General features: G+C 38.1%; 2 protein-coding genes across 7 annotated transcripts in view; both read right to left on the reverse strand.

Moving 5' to 3' along the window:
- MTX2 (metaxin 2) overlaps window positions 1–17,969 on the reverse strand; it is a 269,812-nt gene that overhangs the window by 214,323 nt on the left and 37,520 nt on the right. The gene's annotated exons all lie outside the window — the stretch shown is intronic.
- The window catches only part of HOXD3 (homeobox D3), a 52,081-nt gene continuing 37,501 nt past the window's right edge, over window positions 3,390–17,969 (reverse strand). For 4 of the 6 annotated variants that reach the window (XM_089690449.1, XM_089690450.1, XM_089690452.1 and 1 more), the window contains 3 exons: window positions 14,700–14,780; window positions 7,535–8,051; window positions 3,390–5,820 (listed from right to left, as the gene is read on the reverse strand). In XM_089690449.1, coding sequence (XP_089546575.1) covers window positions 5,072–5,820; window positions 7,535–8,021 — 1,236 coding nt within the window. In that variant the 5' untranslated portion in view covers window positions 8,022–8,051; window positions 14,700–14,780 and the 3' untranslated portion in view covers window positions 3,390–5,071. Of the gene's footprint in view, window positions 5,821–7,534; window positions 8,052–14,699; window positions 14,781–15,357; window positions 17,067–17,101; window positions 17,778–17,969 lie in introns of those variants that run through there. The other 2 variants (XM_089690453.1, XM_089690454.1) reach the window with 2 other exon arrangements.

The following is a 17,969-nucleotide window of genomic DNA, read 5'->3' on the forward strand; positions in this document are numbered from 1 at the left end:
GTGAAGCCGTGTTCATTGCAATCATCTAACCATATACATGCAAAAATCTTGTTCACATTTTTATTGCATGTGACAGTGCATTCAGCGGAACACAGCTTCACCTTTATTCACTATTTTTATTTATCAACCATGTGAGCATAGTTTGAAAACTGAATATGCAACTTTCTAAGTGAATATCCTGTGCTCTTAGTAATTCAATGCCATCAACTGTTTTGGCCTCTGCCACAGGTGCCAGAATGACAGTCTGGGCTTCAAAATATTGCATAGAGAAAAGAGAATGCATAAGGGGCTAACACTGAACAACGAAGCACCACATCACAAATTGTAATTGTCAAGGGAGTGTTGCTTTTCCCACTGTAAAATATGGCTAATGGATAGCATAGTATATTTACCTTATTTCTATAGTATAATCTGATTACCTGGCAATTGGAGGGGACAGTGGTAATAATAAGACTCCTGCATATATGAGGATATATATAAGTTTATATCACAAGTTTCTTCTTTATATAGGCTGTAGCTAATGCTTCTTCATGCATAAATATTTTTTTTGCATTTTTGTATTATTTATGTGATTTTTATCACACACTAAAGCCACATTGACATGGTCCTAACACACCCGTAAAACTTGTTACTGGTCATTAGGCAAGAAACAAAAGTTCCTGCGTAAATGATTAGTAAATAGATCCATTTTTAAATGTGTAATATTGTCCTGTTCTTTTTTCAAAGGGATATGTGTGCATGCATGTCTTCAGATGCAGATTTTTGAATTTTGTGTTACACGTCTGAATACAGTGCATGTTTACGCATCTTTGTGAATGTCTCCATAAAGACCCATAAATAAAAACAGTTGAAAAAGCAATTTTTTATTTTTTTTTTTTACAGCCACATGAATGAGGCCTAAAAGTCCCATCTGCATGTGATATTTTGGACCTTAGAATAACAAACATAATCATATGAATATCCAAGTCTCTGTGGTGTTGTGTTTATTTGGTATGTGTGGTCTTATCTGACTTTTTTTTTAAAATGTCTGGTTTGTTTTTTCCATCTGCAGATTGGACAAACACTTGATATAATATTACTCTGTGTAAAAACAGACATGAATTTATAGAAATTAGGTGTCATATTTGTATTTTATATAAAGAAAAAATAAGATAAGTAAAATGTTTTATGTATCATTTAAATGTAGTATGTGCACTAGAAAAAAACTTTTTTTTTTCTTAAATGTTGTAAGGCAAAATATCCGGCTTGTGAGGTTAAGTTCTCATTCATCTTGAGCCGTGATCACACAATACTATGAGCTGTAATGTGTTTCAGAGAGGGATTAACGATTAGTTAGCCTCTGGTCTTAAACAGTAGCCATTTGCTGGGAAAGGAGGGACTGAGGATGGAAGAAGGGCCTCTGTATGTGAGAGGATAAAGGAACCCCTGACACAAGCATTTCTCAAAATGGCGGCAAGAGCTGTGCTTTCTTCCTCTTCCCAGAGATGGGTGACTATTGAAGAAAGAGCCTGGAATTTTCCAGCCATCTGTGTCATGCAAGATATCCATGACTGGGGGAAGGCCATAGTAGTTTCTTTAGTCATGCACTGCAGTGGTGGCAGAAATTCTACATATCTCTGTTCAGGATACCCAGGATTTCAGCTCCTGCTTCTCAGATTTAAAGGATAACAATGGCGGTCTTGAAGGGGTTAACCTGAGGATGTGAATCCCGAGGTTTTCCTGAGCAATCCAATAAAGTAAATCAATGTTTTCTTTTTCTTTTCTTAACACAGTTTGAATTGATTTGCTTCTGGTTGAGAGGCACTTTATGTCCTAAGCACTTGCACTGCAGCCTAGTGTAGGGCCATTAAATACTAGTGCAATATATATTAAGGTATCTTTTAAGTGAATACACTCTGCTTAAATAGTAGAGCTCCCTGTAAGTAATGGAACAGGGGCTCACTGCTGCAAACCACAAAATGGAGGTAGGAATAAAAAATGCTTTGGGCCATAACACTGTACAACACCCCACATGCTTCTCTACAAAGGGTGATTAATTGGTATTCTAACAAAGCAGGTATTTAAAAATGTTTGTTTCTTGTCATATTTTGCAAGCATGGATTGGAAACCACATTTGTGGTTGGGATAGTATAGTTAATCAATTGGCTGGGAGGGATGGCTACTCTCCCACACACTGCATTCTTTGCCCTTGTAGTGTGTAGGATGTTGTTGTACAGTACATGGCTCAGATGCTGAGATGAGCTAACCCAAGCTTTTCACAGTGCTGGAACCAGCGGATTTAACCATGTCCCTGCCACTCCAACGAGGGCTGCCAGGCAAGCTCGTCCCTCTAGCAGAGTAGGGTGTTTTAATTAGCTTCAAAATCAGGACACAATGCTGCATTCTACCTGGCACATAGGCTGCCTGAATATATTTAACCCAATTACACACTTTCTAGTCTAGTTTTAATTGTGTGGGTTTTTTTCCTTTTTTTTTTCTCTGACCCAGCTTTCATAAATGTCCATTAAAGACGGTATTGCACAAGAAAAAAAATATATATATATTATACACACACACAAGCTACACATATTATATATATTATACATATATATATATATATATATATATATGTATATATGTACATTTTGCTTCTTTCCTCTGTAAATAAATATGTATATATGGGATATTTTTTTTAATCTTAATTTTTATAGGCAATTTCCATTTAGAAAAAAGTGTGTGTGTGTGTAAATATATATATATATATATATATATATATATATATATATATATATATATACGCAAACAAAACAACACACATACAATATTATATTATTATTATTGTGATTATTATTATGATTAATAATAGTAATAATAATAATACCTTAGATTGTACACCCCTTGAGGGTTAGGGACTGATGTGAACGTACAATATATATGTGTAAAGCGCTGCGTAAATTGATGGCGCTATATAAGTACCTGAAATAAATAAATAATAATAAAAATACTAAATCTATAATGTAATACACATTAATTAAATTTTATATACATATATATATAAATATATATATATATATATATATAGTGTGTGTGTGTGTGTGTGTGTGTGTGTGTGTATGTATACATATATATTTATATATATACACACATACACAACAGCACACATACAATAATATATAATAAATATTATTATTATTAATAATAATAATAATAATAATAACAATAATAATATTAATAGAAAAATACTATATATAGTGTGTGTGTATATATATATATATTTATACATATATATATATATATATATATATATATATATATATATATATATATATATACAGTGTTATAATTAGCAATTTTTAACTGCTATAAAGATCCAATGTAGAATGCAAATAAAGAAACAGATCATCCAGATATAATTGTAAATTCCACTTTATTGGGACAATTTAATGCGTTGCACATGTACAGTGTGTTTTCTTTGCTCTCCCTGCAGTTTGAACTCAATATTAAGAAAACAATAACCAGCTCTTATGGGGGCTCATTATTTGGCGAGGTTTTTGGAGTGGTCGCTGACCATGTATTCTTGTGTGTAGAACACGAGGGGTCAGAGATTCGCTGGCCGGGAATCTGATCTCCTTTCACGGCTACGAGTAGGAGTTATGTTAGTTTGCCAAACAAACAGGAATGCGTAGGAAGAGGATTGCTTTGAGTACAAAATAATGAATCTTAGTGGGCTGTTCAATTATCTCAACCTCCCTTATAAGCAATACATTGCGAGTCAACTGTCACCAGAGATCAGCCAATGTCATAAATAAAATAAATCATTTTTATAACTATTTTTATTATTATATTAACCCTACATAATACTGTAGATCATACCCTGTAAACGAAATTTCATTGTTTAAAAAAAGCCCTTCCCAAGAATGTTTGATAAACTTGAAAACACTGGGCTACTGATGGTTTTTTTTTTTATCTTTTTTACATGGTGATTGTCGTTTTTTTCCTTTTTTTTCCTCTTATTTTCTGATTTTTCTCTAAAATTGTTACACTTTGAATTCCAAATGTACATCTAATATACAAATTTTCATTTAAGAATAACAATGAAAGCCACACAAACTATGAACCAGGCAGACGTGTGAAGAGGTGGTACTGCAGACACGTAAAAATTTAAAAAGACTCCTCACAGTTTTGTTTTTTTTTCGAAAAATAAAATATTGTTAACTATCAAGACATCTGATTGTGGCTTTAATGGAAAAAGCATGGTCCTATTATGCAGCTTGCATTTGGGTCATGAAAAAAATAATGTCACTTTCTAGTTGACTGGACTACTGAAACAGATACACTACAGTTCAGATATATTTTTTATTCTAAATACTGCTGGAATGGTACTAGACAATTAAAAAAAATAACTTTTCAAAATGTCATATGCCCATTGTGATACACTACATTTGTTGTGTGCTCCTACAAACACCAGTCACTATTGTTCAGGGTTACACTGTGTTACACTTCCATCTAATGCAAAGAGGTGTCAAGGTGACCACAATGGACTTAAATCATTCTTTCAAGTTATTCTCGTTAAAATTCACTTATTCACATAAATACATTTAGACGAGGATAAATAATGGCTAAAAATAAGAACAAAAAATGTTTGCTCAAGATATAATAAAATAAATACATGTTACTTATTTGAATGCAGTTCCAACATCACTAAAATATTCATAAATAAAAAGCAAAAAAAATTTAAAAAAAAAAGTTCATATGCAAGTCATGTCCCCTTCATATCCATTTGGTCGAAAAAAAAAAACGCTTTTTGCATGACACTGGCTAATACTAAATTCTAGCAGACTTACCTTCAAGTACATCATTAAAATGTTTTTTTTTGTGCCTTGCTTCGCAGTTATTGCACTGTCATGCTTAAAAGACTAGGGTCCCTTTTTTTTCCTAGAACTATACGAGTCGCTGAAAGGTAGAACATTCCTTTAAGCTGTTGGCACTCAGAATAATAAGATACATTAACAATTTTTCTTTCAGAAAAAAATTGAGGTAATTTAAAAGGAGTTACAGTTAGCTTCTCTCTTTCTCTCTCCCTTCTTGTAAGTTACAAATGCGTCAATTTGGGCGCTTCTTGCATCCTTCCCTGAGTCGTATGATGAGAAGTTAGGTCTGTGTAGGTGGGATGGGGGTCACAAGGTCCATGGTGATGGTTGCCTGGGATCTGTGCAGCGCAGCTGTAGTCCACACTGGCAGATGACGGGTGAGAAAGATGACCCACATTGAACATAGGACCAGAAGCTGGCATGGAATCAACAAAGTTCCCTCCAACATAAACAGGGCTGCCCTGCAAATTGGGGTTGGCAAAGCCACTGTTGCTCTGCATGGTGTGATGGTCATACTCTGCACCAGGGTATCTCTTCTGCTGGGGCAAGCAGCTGCTCAATGGGGCTGTGTAGGCAGCCAAGCCGTACATGTTTTGCTGGGATTTGGCAAACGATGTAGGTGATGGGGCGTCGTAGCTGAGGCTATTGACTGTGGGGAGTTGACTTGAATATCCCACATGGCTGGAGCCACTCAATGGCGGACTGCGGTCTGGAGACTGGCCCGCTGGACTGTGCATGATCCCCTTGGCTTTCTGGTCCTTCTTGTACTTCATTCTTCGGTTCTGGAACCAGATCTTGATCTGGCGCTCGGTTAGGTTAAGCAGGTTGGCCATCTCCACCCGGCGTGGGCGACACAAGTAGCGGTTGAAGTGGAATTCCTTCTCCAGTTCCACCAGTTGGGCGCTGGTGTACGCGGTCCGCACTCTCTTGGATGAGGGGCCCGTGGGGCTCTTCTCCTCGCAGTTGTCTCCTGAAGTGGAAAGGAAGCCACAGTGTTACTTCTTGAAATTACAAAACAAAATAGAAAAATAAAACACAGAAATTTGGTGCTCAAGGTTCCATACGCATTTAGCTGCTGGCTTTCAGCTGTGGGTCCCCTGAACTATGTAAACATTGTGTAAGAAAGAGGTTAATGGTTAACCCTATGAAATCATCTATCATGGACCATCTTCAACCATCTCCCGACTAGAAATACCAACTCAGCCTTTACAGAAATGAGGATGGGCTGTATAATGTTGCGATTATGGATCAGGTGGACCAGGAAAGTTCTCAGCTGTAAAAAGTTCCAGCTTATGATAACTATAACTGAGACTGAATGATTTTGGAACACAAACAACACAAACAGCATGTGTGAGACTTACACCTCTGCTTATTATTTGCGAGTTATTTATGTTCATATTAATGTGGGTAATACAGATATATTTAAAGTCAAATTATGACGAATAATGGGTTATATAGCCTTGGTTGTGACAACAAGTCACCAATATTTACAACACACAACATAGAACAGTGGTTAACAACTTTTTTTTTCCCAGCCAAGACAACCTTTAAAAGCTATGCACAATCCGAGGGTACCCCGTTCCTAAATGTAAAAAAAAAACAACTAAACGAATTGTTTTAAATATCGCAATAGCATTAACACATGTGAGGCACCCAACATTAGAGGTGATTTGTTCCTCCACTTTTGGGGGGCTGCAATAGGATACCAGTGGCTGACCTTTATAGTTCCCAAGTGTGTGCTGCTGCACAATAAACACCTGGGGCTTTGTGTAATAAAAAGGCAGGCTTGATCCTGACTTGTTGACAACTTTTGGGCAACGTGGGGCAATTGTTAGACATTTTGTCAATGAACCCCTGAAGAAGCCTGAATGAATGAACCCTAAGCACTCTGGTTGAAAAAGGCTGATGTAGAATTAGTATTCCATCTTAAAGTATTTTTGATTAATTTTTTTCCTGCCCTCTCATCATCCTTTCCATATATTTTACACACATCTCTTAGGCTCCCCCCCCCCCCCCCCCCCCACACACACACACACACACACACACACACACACACACACACACACACACTTTGTAGCCTAGGCCTGAAGAAGATTTGAGCACATTGTAGAAATCCAGAAGTCTAAACCATTCTCTTTGATATCAAATGGATTTCATCATTGCCCCATCATACACCTTTCTACATCTCATATATTCTGTCATTTTTTTAGACTGAAAAGAAGACCAATTGATGTCTCAAAAGTGAGACTAGTGGTTAAGTGTCTGGTCAAGAACTAAATATCTACCCCAATGACTGTGTTGAGCCCCCCATGTGATATATACATTCTATACTTCTCATGAAATGAACTTTGATCCATGTATCCATAAGGTCTATACATTTTGTTTACAAGCTTTCAATCAAACACAACCCTTAAAAATCCAGTCACCATGCATCTGGTACAATATATAGGCAGGGAACTTTAACATTATCCTTAGCAAACTGTAATGCAGTTGAGCCTTCATGCACACTAGCTTTATAGACATCAGTAATAGTAGGGGATCTGTTATACAGAGGTGTGTTGAAACCAACTCGTGTTGATCACAATCCGTCACAACAAATATCTCAGTCTCCCCTGCGCTGGGCCTAGAGGCTCCCTTCTTGGTCATCTCACAAAACAAACAGGCTATAAAACTGAGTAATATACCTGGAGGGGTGCTGGAATTTTTCTGCTTTGTATTTTGTCTTGATTCCTTCATCCAAGGGAAGATCTGCTTACTCATGGTAACCTGGGAGGAGTTGGATGCATTGGAGGATTTGCTTTTTTTCTGTGTTGAGGTATTGCCATGGCTGGGTGAGGAGGGGGGTAGGGATGAAGCTTGGTGAGGCTGGTCATTCATATTGGTGGTTTGGCTGGCATTCTGATTAGAAGATGTCCTCATGCAGCTGCCACTAATATCGCTAGTCTTATGGTTTGGGGGCCTGATAGCAGATGGTTGGATTGAACAAGCTGAGCTTGGATAATCATTCTCTAGACTGGACTGGGAGTAAGGCTGGTGACTGGAGCTGTAGCTGTAGGATTCAGGCTTGGCATATGTGTAACCACCAAAAAGTCCAGAGTTCTCATAGTAAGCTGTTTTCTGCATCCTGCTTTCTCTCAGTGATAGGGAACTCACACCCTTATCAATGAGCATTGACCTCTTCTGTCACTTTTTAGTCCACCCCTAAGGATACAAAAGTACATTTATGTTACCAGTGAAATATGTCAAATCAATAAAACAATCTTACAAACTCATGAAAACAGAATGCAATGGGGTGATAAAGAATTGTGTAAAGCATGGAGAATATATCTTATTAGCTCAGCATCCCTAAAAAGAGATTTGCATGCAGTGTGCTGTGCGCACAAACACATGGGGTTTATTTACTAAAACTGGAGAGTGCAAAATTTGGTGCAGCTGTGTATAAAAATCAGTCGGCTTCCAAATGTTTTTGTCACAGGTTACTTTAACAAACCAATGTTAGACTGGCTACCATGCACAGCTGCACCAGATTTAAAGGGCTCCAGCTTTAATAAATCTCCCCCATGGGTTCTTGGTGCAGCTTTACATGTATTGGGGCTGAATTAGAGGCTGCTCACTTAGATTAGTAAATAAGGTGACCCTGTGCACTTTGAATAGCCAACTGTGTGCAAGGGAAATTAAATCAGGATGTATGCTTACACATGATTGGTTGCTTGAAGTGAACACAGCTTTCTCTTATTTACTAAGGGGAACATCCATTTTGCCTAGTGAACAGTATCCACTTCTTTAGTAAATCTATCTCATTGTATTACATGCAATTCTCTTAGAGCAACATATTGGAGCAAAAGGGTTTTTTTTTTTATCACATCCTGTGAACATTTTTTTACATATATGCAATGCAAATGTATACAAGTTCATGGCAATAGGGAGAGTCTTAGCTCCAGCTGCATTATTATTGATACTTTGAGATAAAATGTATAAATATGCTTGGAGTGCAACAAAGCAATGTTCGGTGCTTGCACTTGGCTATTGAGCATCCCACAGTATTCAGTTTAACATATATTAAACTGCTCTCTAGTTCCTGTGTTACCTCCTCCAATGCTTGCCTCCAGGACTTCTCCTGAGCTTCTCCCATCCTATGGAACACCCTACCCCAATCTGTCCGGCTATCTCCTAATCTATCCACCTTTAGACGATCCCTGAAAACCAATCTCTTTAAAGAAGCCTATCCTGCTTCTACCTAGTAAACTGCCTTTATTTCCTCCATCAGCTCATCCCCCCACAGCTATTACCTTTTTGTATCACTCAACCCTTCCTCCTAGATTGTAAGCTCTACCGACCAGGGCCCCCTGTTTCCTCTTGTACCAAATTGTATTGTAACTGTAATGTCTACCTTCATTTTTTAAAGCTCTACGCAAACTGTTGATGCTTTATAAATCCTGTATAATGATAATTATATATATATAGGACTGTACAATGGCATAACCAATCAATGCAGTTAGGCCTTTTCATAGTTTTGCACTGTTATTCTATCCCCATAAAAAGTTTCATTCTCTGTCTGGAAATCCTTCAGTGGCAAACTGGAAGTGTTATGTGTACACACATGCTCTGGCTTAAATGGATTTGCTTGGGGTATTAATATGTTTCCTTCTTTCTTTCAACAGCTATTAAATCCCTTTTCTCAAGGGTGACCAACAACCCATCACTCTTTGGATAAAGATATGTTTTGTAATATTTTTAAAGCACCCACATCTGACATGCCTAAAAATTTGGATAAAGATTAACTTGCCCCTCCACCCTGCAGCCTGTGTGAGCTGTATATAGCTTGATGGATTGAACTACATTCAGAACTTGAAAAACTTGCAGGCAAAAAAAGGCTCTATGTCCTTTGTAAGTTGGGCCTTGTAACTCCTCCAGTTAAATTATAACTACTTCTATTCAACATCCTTGTGTTTGATCCATTTGAGGGGAAAAAAAACGCTATGTCAGCTTTTGTGAAATGTAATTATTTGATGCCTTTTATAAGAAATAGCAGCTAAACTGCATGTGTTGTGTATTTTCACTGCAAGGTATAGCGTGCATGTTGTGACAGTAATTGTTTAAATAGTGGCACCGTTGCCAATACCACAAGATTTATTATCTTGTCCATATTAGCATAACGACTGAAGAAAAATGGAAAGCAATTACACAAACAGTATAGTTTAATCAAATAAACTATAAAATATAATGCAAGTTGCACTTTGCATCATTAGTATATTTCATGTAAATGATCAGAAGTGCAATTCAGCTTTTATTTAGTGTCTGTTTCAACCAGCTATTCCCTCCCATGTGGATTAATGACTAAAATCTGCAAATAAATCCACCATTTGTGTATATACTTGAAAATATTAAACCCCTGATCTATATTAAAGTGATTGTTGGCAATGTGGTGTTTAAGGTCATTAGATACAATTTTGTTTACAGTAAGAAGAGGACAATGTAAACAGTGTGGTCTGATGTGCAAAATAAAACAGGGGGATATTATAAACGATGTGGGTGACATCATCTATCCACCGTGGAATAAATGAAGCTGGACTTCAGTAGTGAATGGTATGAATTGATCACTTTGGGAACCTTGAAGACACTATCAGCCATAGATTGCTTTCCAGCACATTGTTCACAGCAGCACACACACCACAAACAACCTATAGAGATTCTAGAATGCCTTATACATAGAATTATGTTTAGTAAGAGCCTGCAAGAGCCTTTTCTTTTTTTTTTTAGAAAGATCCAACTGTTTCTGAACTCTGCTTGAACCTAAATAAGAAGCAACGTGCAATAAATCACTTGGACAAAGGGCAAACGTATTGAGGTTCATCTCTTACCGGCACAAGAAAAGATATTCCAGAGCTGGTGTGTTAATGAAATACACATTGATAAACATATAAAAGAAATATAACTAAGAAATACAATTTGGAGCAGAAAATAGAAATGAATATTTCACACAGAGAGCTCTTTCAGTTCCCTTTCTCTTGCCTTGGAGCACCATGGGGGGGGGGGGACAATATAAAAAAACATGTTTTATTTTGGAATATTAGATCTAGGAGGCTCCATCTCATCCACTACAACAAGTTGCAAAGTTCCACAAAGGCAACATGCTAAATTACTTGTTTTCTGGGGTTTGTGCTCGAAGTTTGTTCCCTGCTCCGAGCACACATTGCATGATCCACGTTAAATAGAAGTTGCATGAGCAAGCAGTGCTTTTGATTATTAAGCAGGCAGTGTCCACACAGAGCATATCAATGCACCTGTCATGGGGCTATGGAGAGAAATTTATGACTGCTGCTCTTAGGGTAGGCTTCAGCGAGGAGGGGGAAACATCCCCAGAACTTTCACAAATGTAAAACAGGCCGAGCGTAGGAGGAAGACCAGAAAAGAATCCCCGACTCCGCAAATTTTTCCCTTTTACAAGCCTGTTGAGCAGAATTATAAAAGGTGGCCTGGCCAGTTTGTTCGGAGAACTTGCCTTTAGCAGGACGCGGACAAACTTCTGCCACCTTCTTATGGATTAAAAAAAATAAGGATTTATAAAATGGGAAAATTTGGAAGAAATTCTGTAAAATTCTCTTTGAGGAATCATTCTTTTCTGGCTCTTGGATCACACATCTTGGGAATGTTTACATCATAGATGGAGGATGTTGATACTTTGTCGCTGGGCTATTTGGATTTTTTTTTTCCTTGGAATATCTCTTTTATCAGCAGCTTGCTCTCACACATGTGAATTATGTGAATATATATGAAATCGGTCTGTCTGGAGATTGTATCTGCACATATTTGTAGACTCCGAACCATCCAAGCGCCCTTGATGGTCATTGCACACTGTGTAGATGCAGAAATGGATCTTATTTCTTTATGCCATCATTATTATACTGTGTTTTGGGTGGATGTTTATTATTACAGTGCTGTAAATAATGTTTGTTGGTTTCTAGGTATGTGATTATGCAATCATTTTCCAGCGAAAATGTGTGTCCATTGTTAAATATCAACAGGACCAATTTATAATCCCCCATATCTGATGCAGGAATTGCAGACCCCACCTAGCAGAGCAACGTAGGGCTTGGTGGAACTTGTAGTTCCTTCACAAATATGAGGTGGGTTTGTAGCTCCTCTAGATATCTGAAAAGGTTAGATGAATCACACAGTTCTTCAACAGATAGAAGTAAGGCATTATGCGACTTGTAGTTCTTTACAGATGAATGAGGTGGAAAGATAATTCATCTATAGATGGGAGGGAGTGATGTGACTTCTTTGCAGATATAAAGGGATAATGGGACAATAGTTCCTCTTTAAATAGAGGAGCATGATGTGACTTCCTTATAGATGTAGGGGGATGATGGGACAATAGTTCCTCCATAGATAGGGGGGCATGATGTGACTTATAGATGTAGGGGGATGATGGGACAATAGTTCCTCCATAGATAGGGGGGCATGATGTGACTTATAGATGTAGGGGGATGATGGGACAATAATTCCTCCATATAGGGGGGTATGATGCGACTTACTTATAGATGAAGGGGGATGATGGGACAATAGTTCCTCCATGTAGGGGAGCATGATGCGACTTACATATAGATGAAGGGGGATGATGGGACAATAGTTACTCCATGTAGGGGAGCATGATGCGACTTACATATAGATGAAGGGGGATGATGGGACAATAGTTACTCCATATAGGGGAGCATGATGCGACTTACATATAGATGAAGGGGGATGATGGGACAATAGTTACTCCATATAGGGGAGCATGATGCGACTTACTTATAGATGAAGGGGGATGATGGGACAATAGTTACTCCATATAGGGGAGCATGATGCGACTTACATATAGATGAAGGGGGATGATGGGACAATAGTTACTCCATATAGGGGAGCATGATGCGACTTACTTATAGATGAAGGGGGATGATGGGACAATAGTTACTCCATAGATAGGGCGGCATGATGCGACTTATTTATGAGGGGTGAAGGGACAATAGTTCCAGACACTGAAGCATGATGCGACTTACTTATAGATATAATGGGGTAATGGAACAATAATTCCTTCGTAGATAGGGGGGCATGATTCGACTTCCTTATAGATATAAGGGGGGTGATGGGACAATAGTTCCTCCAAAGACGGGGGGGGGGGGGGGCCACACGATGTGACTTTCTTATAGATATAAAGGAGTGATGGGACAATTGTTCCTCCATAGACAGGGGGACAGGATGCGATTTACTTATAGATGTAGGGGGATGATGGGACAAAAGTTACTCCATAGATAGGGGGGCATGATGCGACTTACTTATGAGGGGGTGAAGGGACAATAGTTCCAGACAGTGAAGCATGATGCGACTTACTTATAGATATAATGGGGTGATGGGACAATAATTCCTTCGTAGATAGGTAGATAGGGGGAGCATAATTCGACTTAATTATATATATAAGGGGGTGATGGGACAATAATTCCTCCAAAGACGGGGGGGGGGGCACGATGCCACTTTCTTATAGATCTAAGGAGTTGATGGGGAAATTTTTCCTCCAGAGATGGGGGGGGGGGGCGGCACGATGCCACTTTCTTATTGAGCTAGGGAGTTGATGGGACAATTGTTCCTCCAAAGATAGGGGAGCATGATGCGAATGTCTTATAAATATAAAGGGGTGATGGAACAATTGTTCCTCCGTAGGGGGACATGATGCGACTTTTTTACAAGTATAGTTCCTCCATAGATAGGGGGGCATGATGTGATTTATTTATAGATATTAGTGGGTGATGGGACAGTAGTTTCTCCATAGATGGGGGGGCTTGATGTGATTTATTTATAGATATTAGTGGGTGATGGGACAGTAGTTTCTCCATAGATAGGGGGGCATGATGTGATTTATTTATAGATATTAGTGGGTGATGGGACAATAGTTTCTCCATAGATAGGGGGGCATGATGTGATTTATTTATAGATATTAGTGGGTGATGGGACAGTAGTTTTTCCATAGATAGAGGGGCATGGTGTCATTTATTTACAGATATTAGTGGGTGATGGGACAGTAGTTTTTCCATAGATAGAGAGGCATGGTGTCATTTATTTACAGATATTAGTGGGTGATGGGACAGTAGTTTCTCCATAGATACGGAGGCATGGTGTCATTTATTTACAGATATTAGTGGGTGATGGGACAGTAGTTTTTCCATAGATAGAGGGGCATGGTGTCATTTATTTATAGATATTAGTGGGTGATGGGACAGTAGTTTCTCCATAGATAGGGGGGCATGATGTGATTTATTTGTAGATATTAGTGGGTGATGGGACAGTAGTTTCTCCATAGATAGGGGGGCATGGTGTCATTTATTTATAGATATTAGTGGGTGATGAGACAGTAGTTCCTCCATAGACAGGAGGGCATAACACAACTTTTTATTTACAAGTGTAAAGGAGTGATGGGACAATGGTTCCTCCATAGATAGGGGGGCACGGTACGATTTATTTCTAGATATTAGTGGGTGATGGGACAATTGTTCCTCCATCAATAAGAGGACATGATGCTATGTTTCCTTAAATATAAGGAGGAGATTGAATAATAGTTCCTCCATAGATAGGAGGGGGTGATGGAACTTGTAGTTCTTCTACAACTACCAGGAGAGCAGTTCTTGCACAGAAAACATATGAGCGGGATTGGTGGGTCAAGCGCTTCTTCCACAGATGGGGGTGACACGATTGGACTTGTAGTTGCTCCACAAAAAGAGGGATGGATAGGTTGCCCAAAACCTCGCAAAAATCCCTGAATGATCCAAATAACTAATTTGGCACTGTGATAGGTACATTCTGAAGGTCACTTACCGTAGTGCCTGCCTTGCTCAGGTTTTGTATCTGACCTTCTTGAGATAACGGCCTGCCTTATTCCTCCCAGTCCTAAACGAGCTGCAAAAAATGAAAAATATATATATTCTTTAGATTCATTTGTAACAGCCAGATATGGAGTATACCCAGTTGGATGCACACAATACAATTTCCCTCCTGCATAAAATCTTCCACACCGTTGTTTGTGTAAGAATGATATTTCAGTTGTTCTAGGTCTATGCACAGATATGATGAGGCCAATCTCCTATTGCTGCCAATAGCCCTACATTAAAGGGACTGCCCTAAACAATATAAATGCATTTAATAACAACGTTGTCCACATAGGTCATTATATATTTCACCATGATTATTCATATGGATCCAGAGCAATAGAAAAAGCAGATGAAAAACAGAGAACCACAGAAATCAAAACTCCACATACATTATCATCCTGATAGCAATGTATAAAATCAGTCAAAACAGCCATTAGGCAATATATAAAAATCATGGCTAGTCTATGTAATGTATCTTTCCATAAAATGTGTTGCCTAAAGTCCTTCTATGGATCCCACACAAAGACAAGCTAGGCCACATAAGAGACAAATCTAGCTACCATAAGCCATTCCAATGACCTTTGGCTTGTATAGTAATAACTCACCGCTTAATGAACAACCAACTGAACAGCCCGCAGTAGCTCTGAGCAGAAGAACACTAACAACTTTCCTCCAAATCCTCATTATCTCAGCCCAATCCAGCCATGAAGCAGCGATTTTCAAGCTTTATGAAGAGCTGGGTGATACAGAGCTGAGCGATTGTACGGGGTACCTGGGACAAGGCAGGTCCAATAACATCTTATGTCATGTATTCGCTTTTCACGTGACTCTCACATTATCCATATACTTTCATTGCAACCAGATGCGTTTCAAAAGCAAAAAAAAAAAAGGTTGCGTTAATGCAGCGCGAAGAAGCGTTCTTGATCACTCTACAGCAAGTGCCGCTGCATGATTTCCTTCAAGGTAGGTATCTCCATCTTACTTCATACTGCGCCTATAATAGGACCGAATGAGCATCTGAAAATGTGCATCAGAAGTATGAAAATAAAAATAAAAAACCCTTTCTGGGAGCAACTAATGTTAAAATAGGAGGGCGATGTATAAAAGGTTTGAAAGGAGCAGTGTGTTCATTATTCTGAATATTAATAACATTTTGGGGTTGTGGTGAAATGAAATGAAACGTTTCCTCTCTAATGTGATTTACCTGGCCTGGCATGAGCTGGAGGGCAAACAAAGGAGCAGAAATGGCCACTGACTTGAATAAAATGGTACATGTAGCCTCCCTCTCTGTTCCATATTAATGTGCTGGGCTATAAAGGTAAGTACTGGGCGCTAGACTTGGATTGTTCAGGTTGGAGGCCTTAGAACGTCGGGGATTTTTCCTTATTCTAAGGTTTGGCTATAAATGATAATTCTTTATATTTAGGGGTAACCGTTTCCTTCTCAATAGCCAAAATAATAGTGCTTTATCTTCAACGGATGGATGGCAAATTATCACCATGGAAAGCACAACAACCAAAGTCATAAAAGAGAACAAAATATGAATGTGTTGTTTTATACATAAAAAATATAAAAGGTCACAGGTATCTGGATGGGAGATGAAAACTGGATCCATCTGCAGGTAGGTCAAGCTTCCTAGGCTACAATAAATACACATACAGACAACAAGCTGAAATAACACATGATAAAAGATGAAGAAATGGTAGAAAATCATGTCAGAATTTAGAATACAAATTCCAGCACTTATGGATGTTTCTCCTCATTCAGAACGGTTCTTGGGAAATAAAAGAATGTTAACATATTATTGAAAATGAATGTCAAATAGAAGAAGGAAAACATGAAGAAATCAGCATATATCACCTATATAAGTGTGTACATGGGTTTGGAGGACTGTGCCTATAGAAGTGGCATTAACATTAAATTGACTGTAAATATACATAAATCAGCCTGTCTGTTCCAAGCCCAATAGCCCAAGACACTCTGTTAATGTGGTGTTTAATCTTACTTTGACAGAGGCAAAAGGAGAATTTATTTCATTGAGGTCCATACCTAGTATAATATAATGTGTGCCTATATATACTATACATATGTTTCAAATGGTAACCCTTCAATGCAAATAAAATGGATATGGGCAATATCAAAGAACTATAGTGCATTAAATGCACTCTTCATGAATGTACACCTGGTCTAATAAAGGTAAAATGCTTATTGGAGCCCATATGTTTTCTTCTAGTAAAGTCCCACATGCTTACAAATGCTGAAAACATAATAAATCTTTATAGCATAGCTTGATAAAGGCTCCATACAACGATGTGTTCAAAGGCTTCCGTTTGTCATGCAAGATCTTACCTGTGTATCAATTTATCATAAACCTGGCTTCTTCAGCCTCTGTGGCTGGCTGTGCAGGACTCAGGAGCTAAGATATATCCTTCACCCTTTGTCTGTGTGGACCAGTCTGTCCTAACCCTGATCTTGCGGTTTTGCAGACATTTCCACCTACAGTAGCAGAGCACAGTATTCCCGATAGAGTGGGGTGCAGGCTAGCACTCACCTACCAATTAAAGTCAGGGCAATGAACTTCTGAAAATGTTTCAAATCCAACAACGTTGCCAAATTAAGAGTGGGTCAATTGTCATTTTTTTTTTATTTGAACGAGGCACCAAATTTGGGTTGGTGATGTAAGTAAAGTGCCTTTATAATCAGAAGTATAGGCACTGCCTTAAAATTTAAACCTATTTGTTCACGTGATCTCTATACCGTGCTACAGCCCCAGGCTGTGTTTTTTAACCTATATCATTCCAACCAAACCCAAATCTTGTTACATTTCTCAGCTCTCCTGGTTTTCATTTGATGCCAATATATAGCAAAGGACATTATGTAGATTTTTTTTTTCATGAATGTCCCAGCATTGTTTGCATAAAGCAACCAAAATCTGTCCATTTTCTAAGAAATCAGCATGCTTTATTACAATAGTGTATTTCCGATGGTTTTTATTGTAGTTTTGACAATATTTATTAATTACTGCACTATTCTAATTTAATTACAGCACTTACAGGTAATTATCAAAAAAGACAATACAAGAAAAAAAAACAAGAAAAAAAAACAAGGATATTACAGACTTGCCTTATTTCTTCCTTGCTATATACATGCAATATAGTATCATTTGAGTAACATCATCAATATATCTAAACAATAAAAAGAATGTGTTGACTGATAT

Source organism: Staurois parvus, unplaced genomic scaffold, assembly GCF_062004578.1.
Source record: "Staurois parvus isolate SC_StPar_1 unplaced genomic scaffold, SC_StPar_1.0 ptg000530l, whole genome shotgun sequence".
Classification (NCBI taxonomy): domain Eukaryota; kingdom Metazoa; phylum Chordata; class Amphibia; order Anura; family Ranidae; genus Staurois; species Staurois parvus.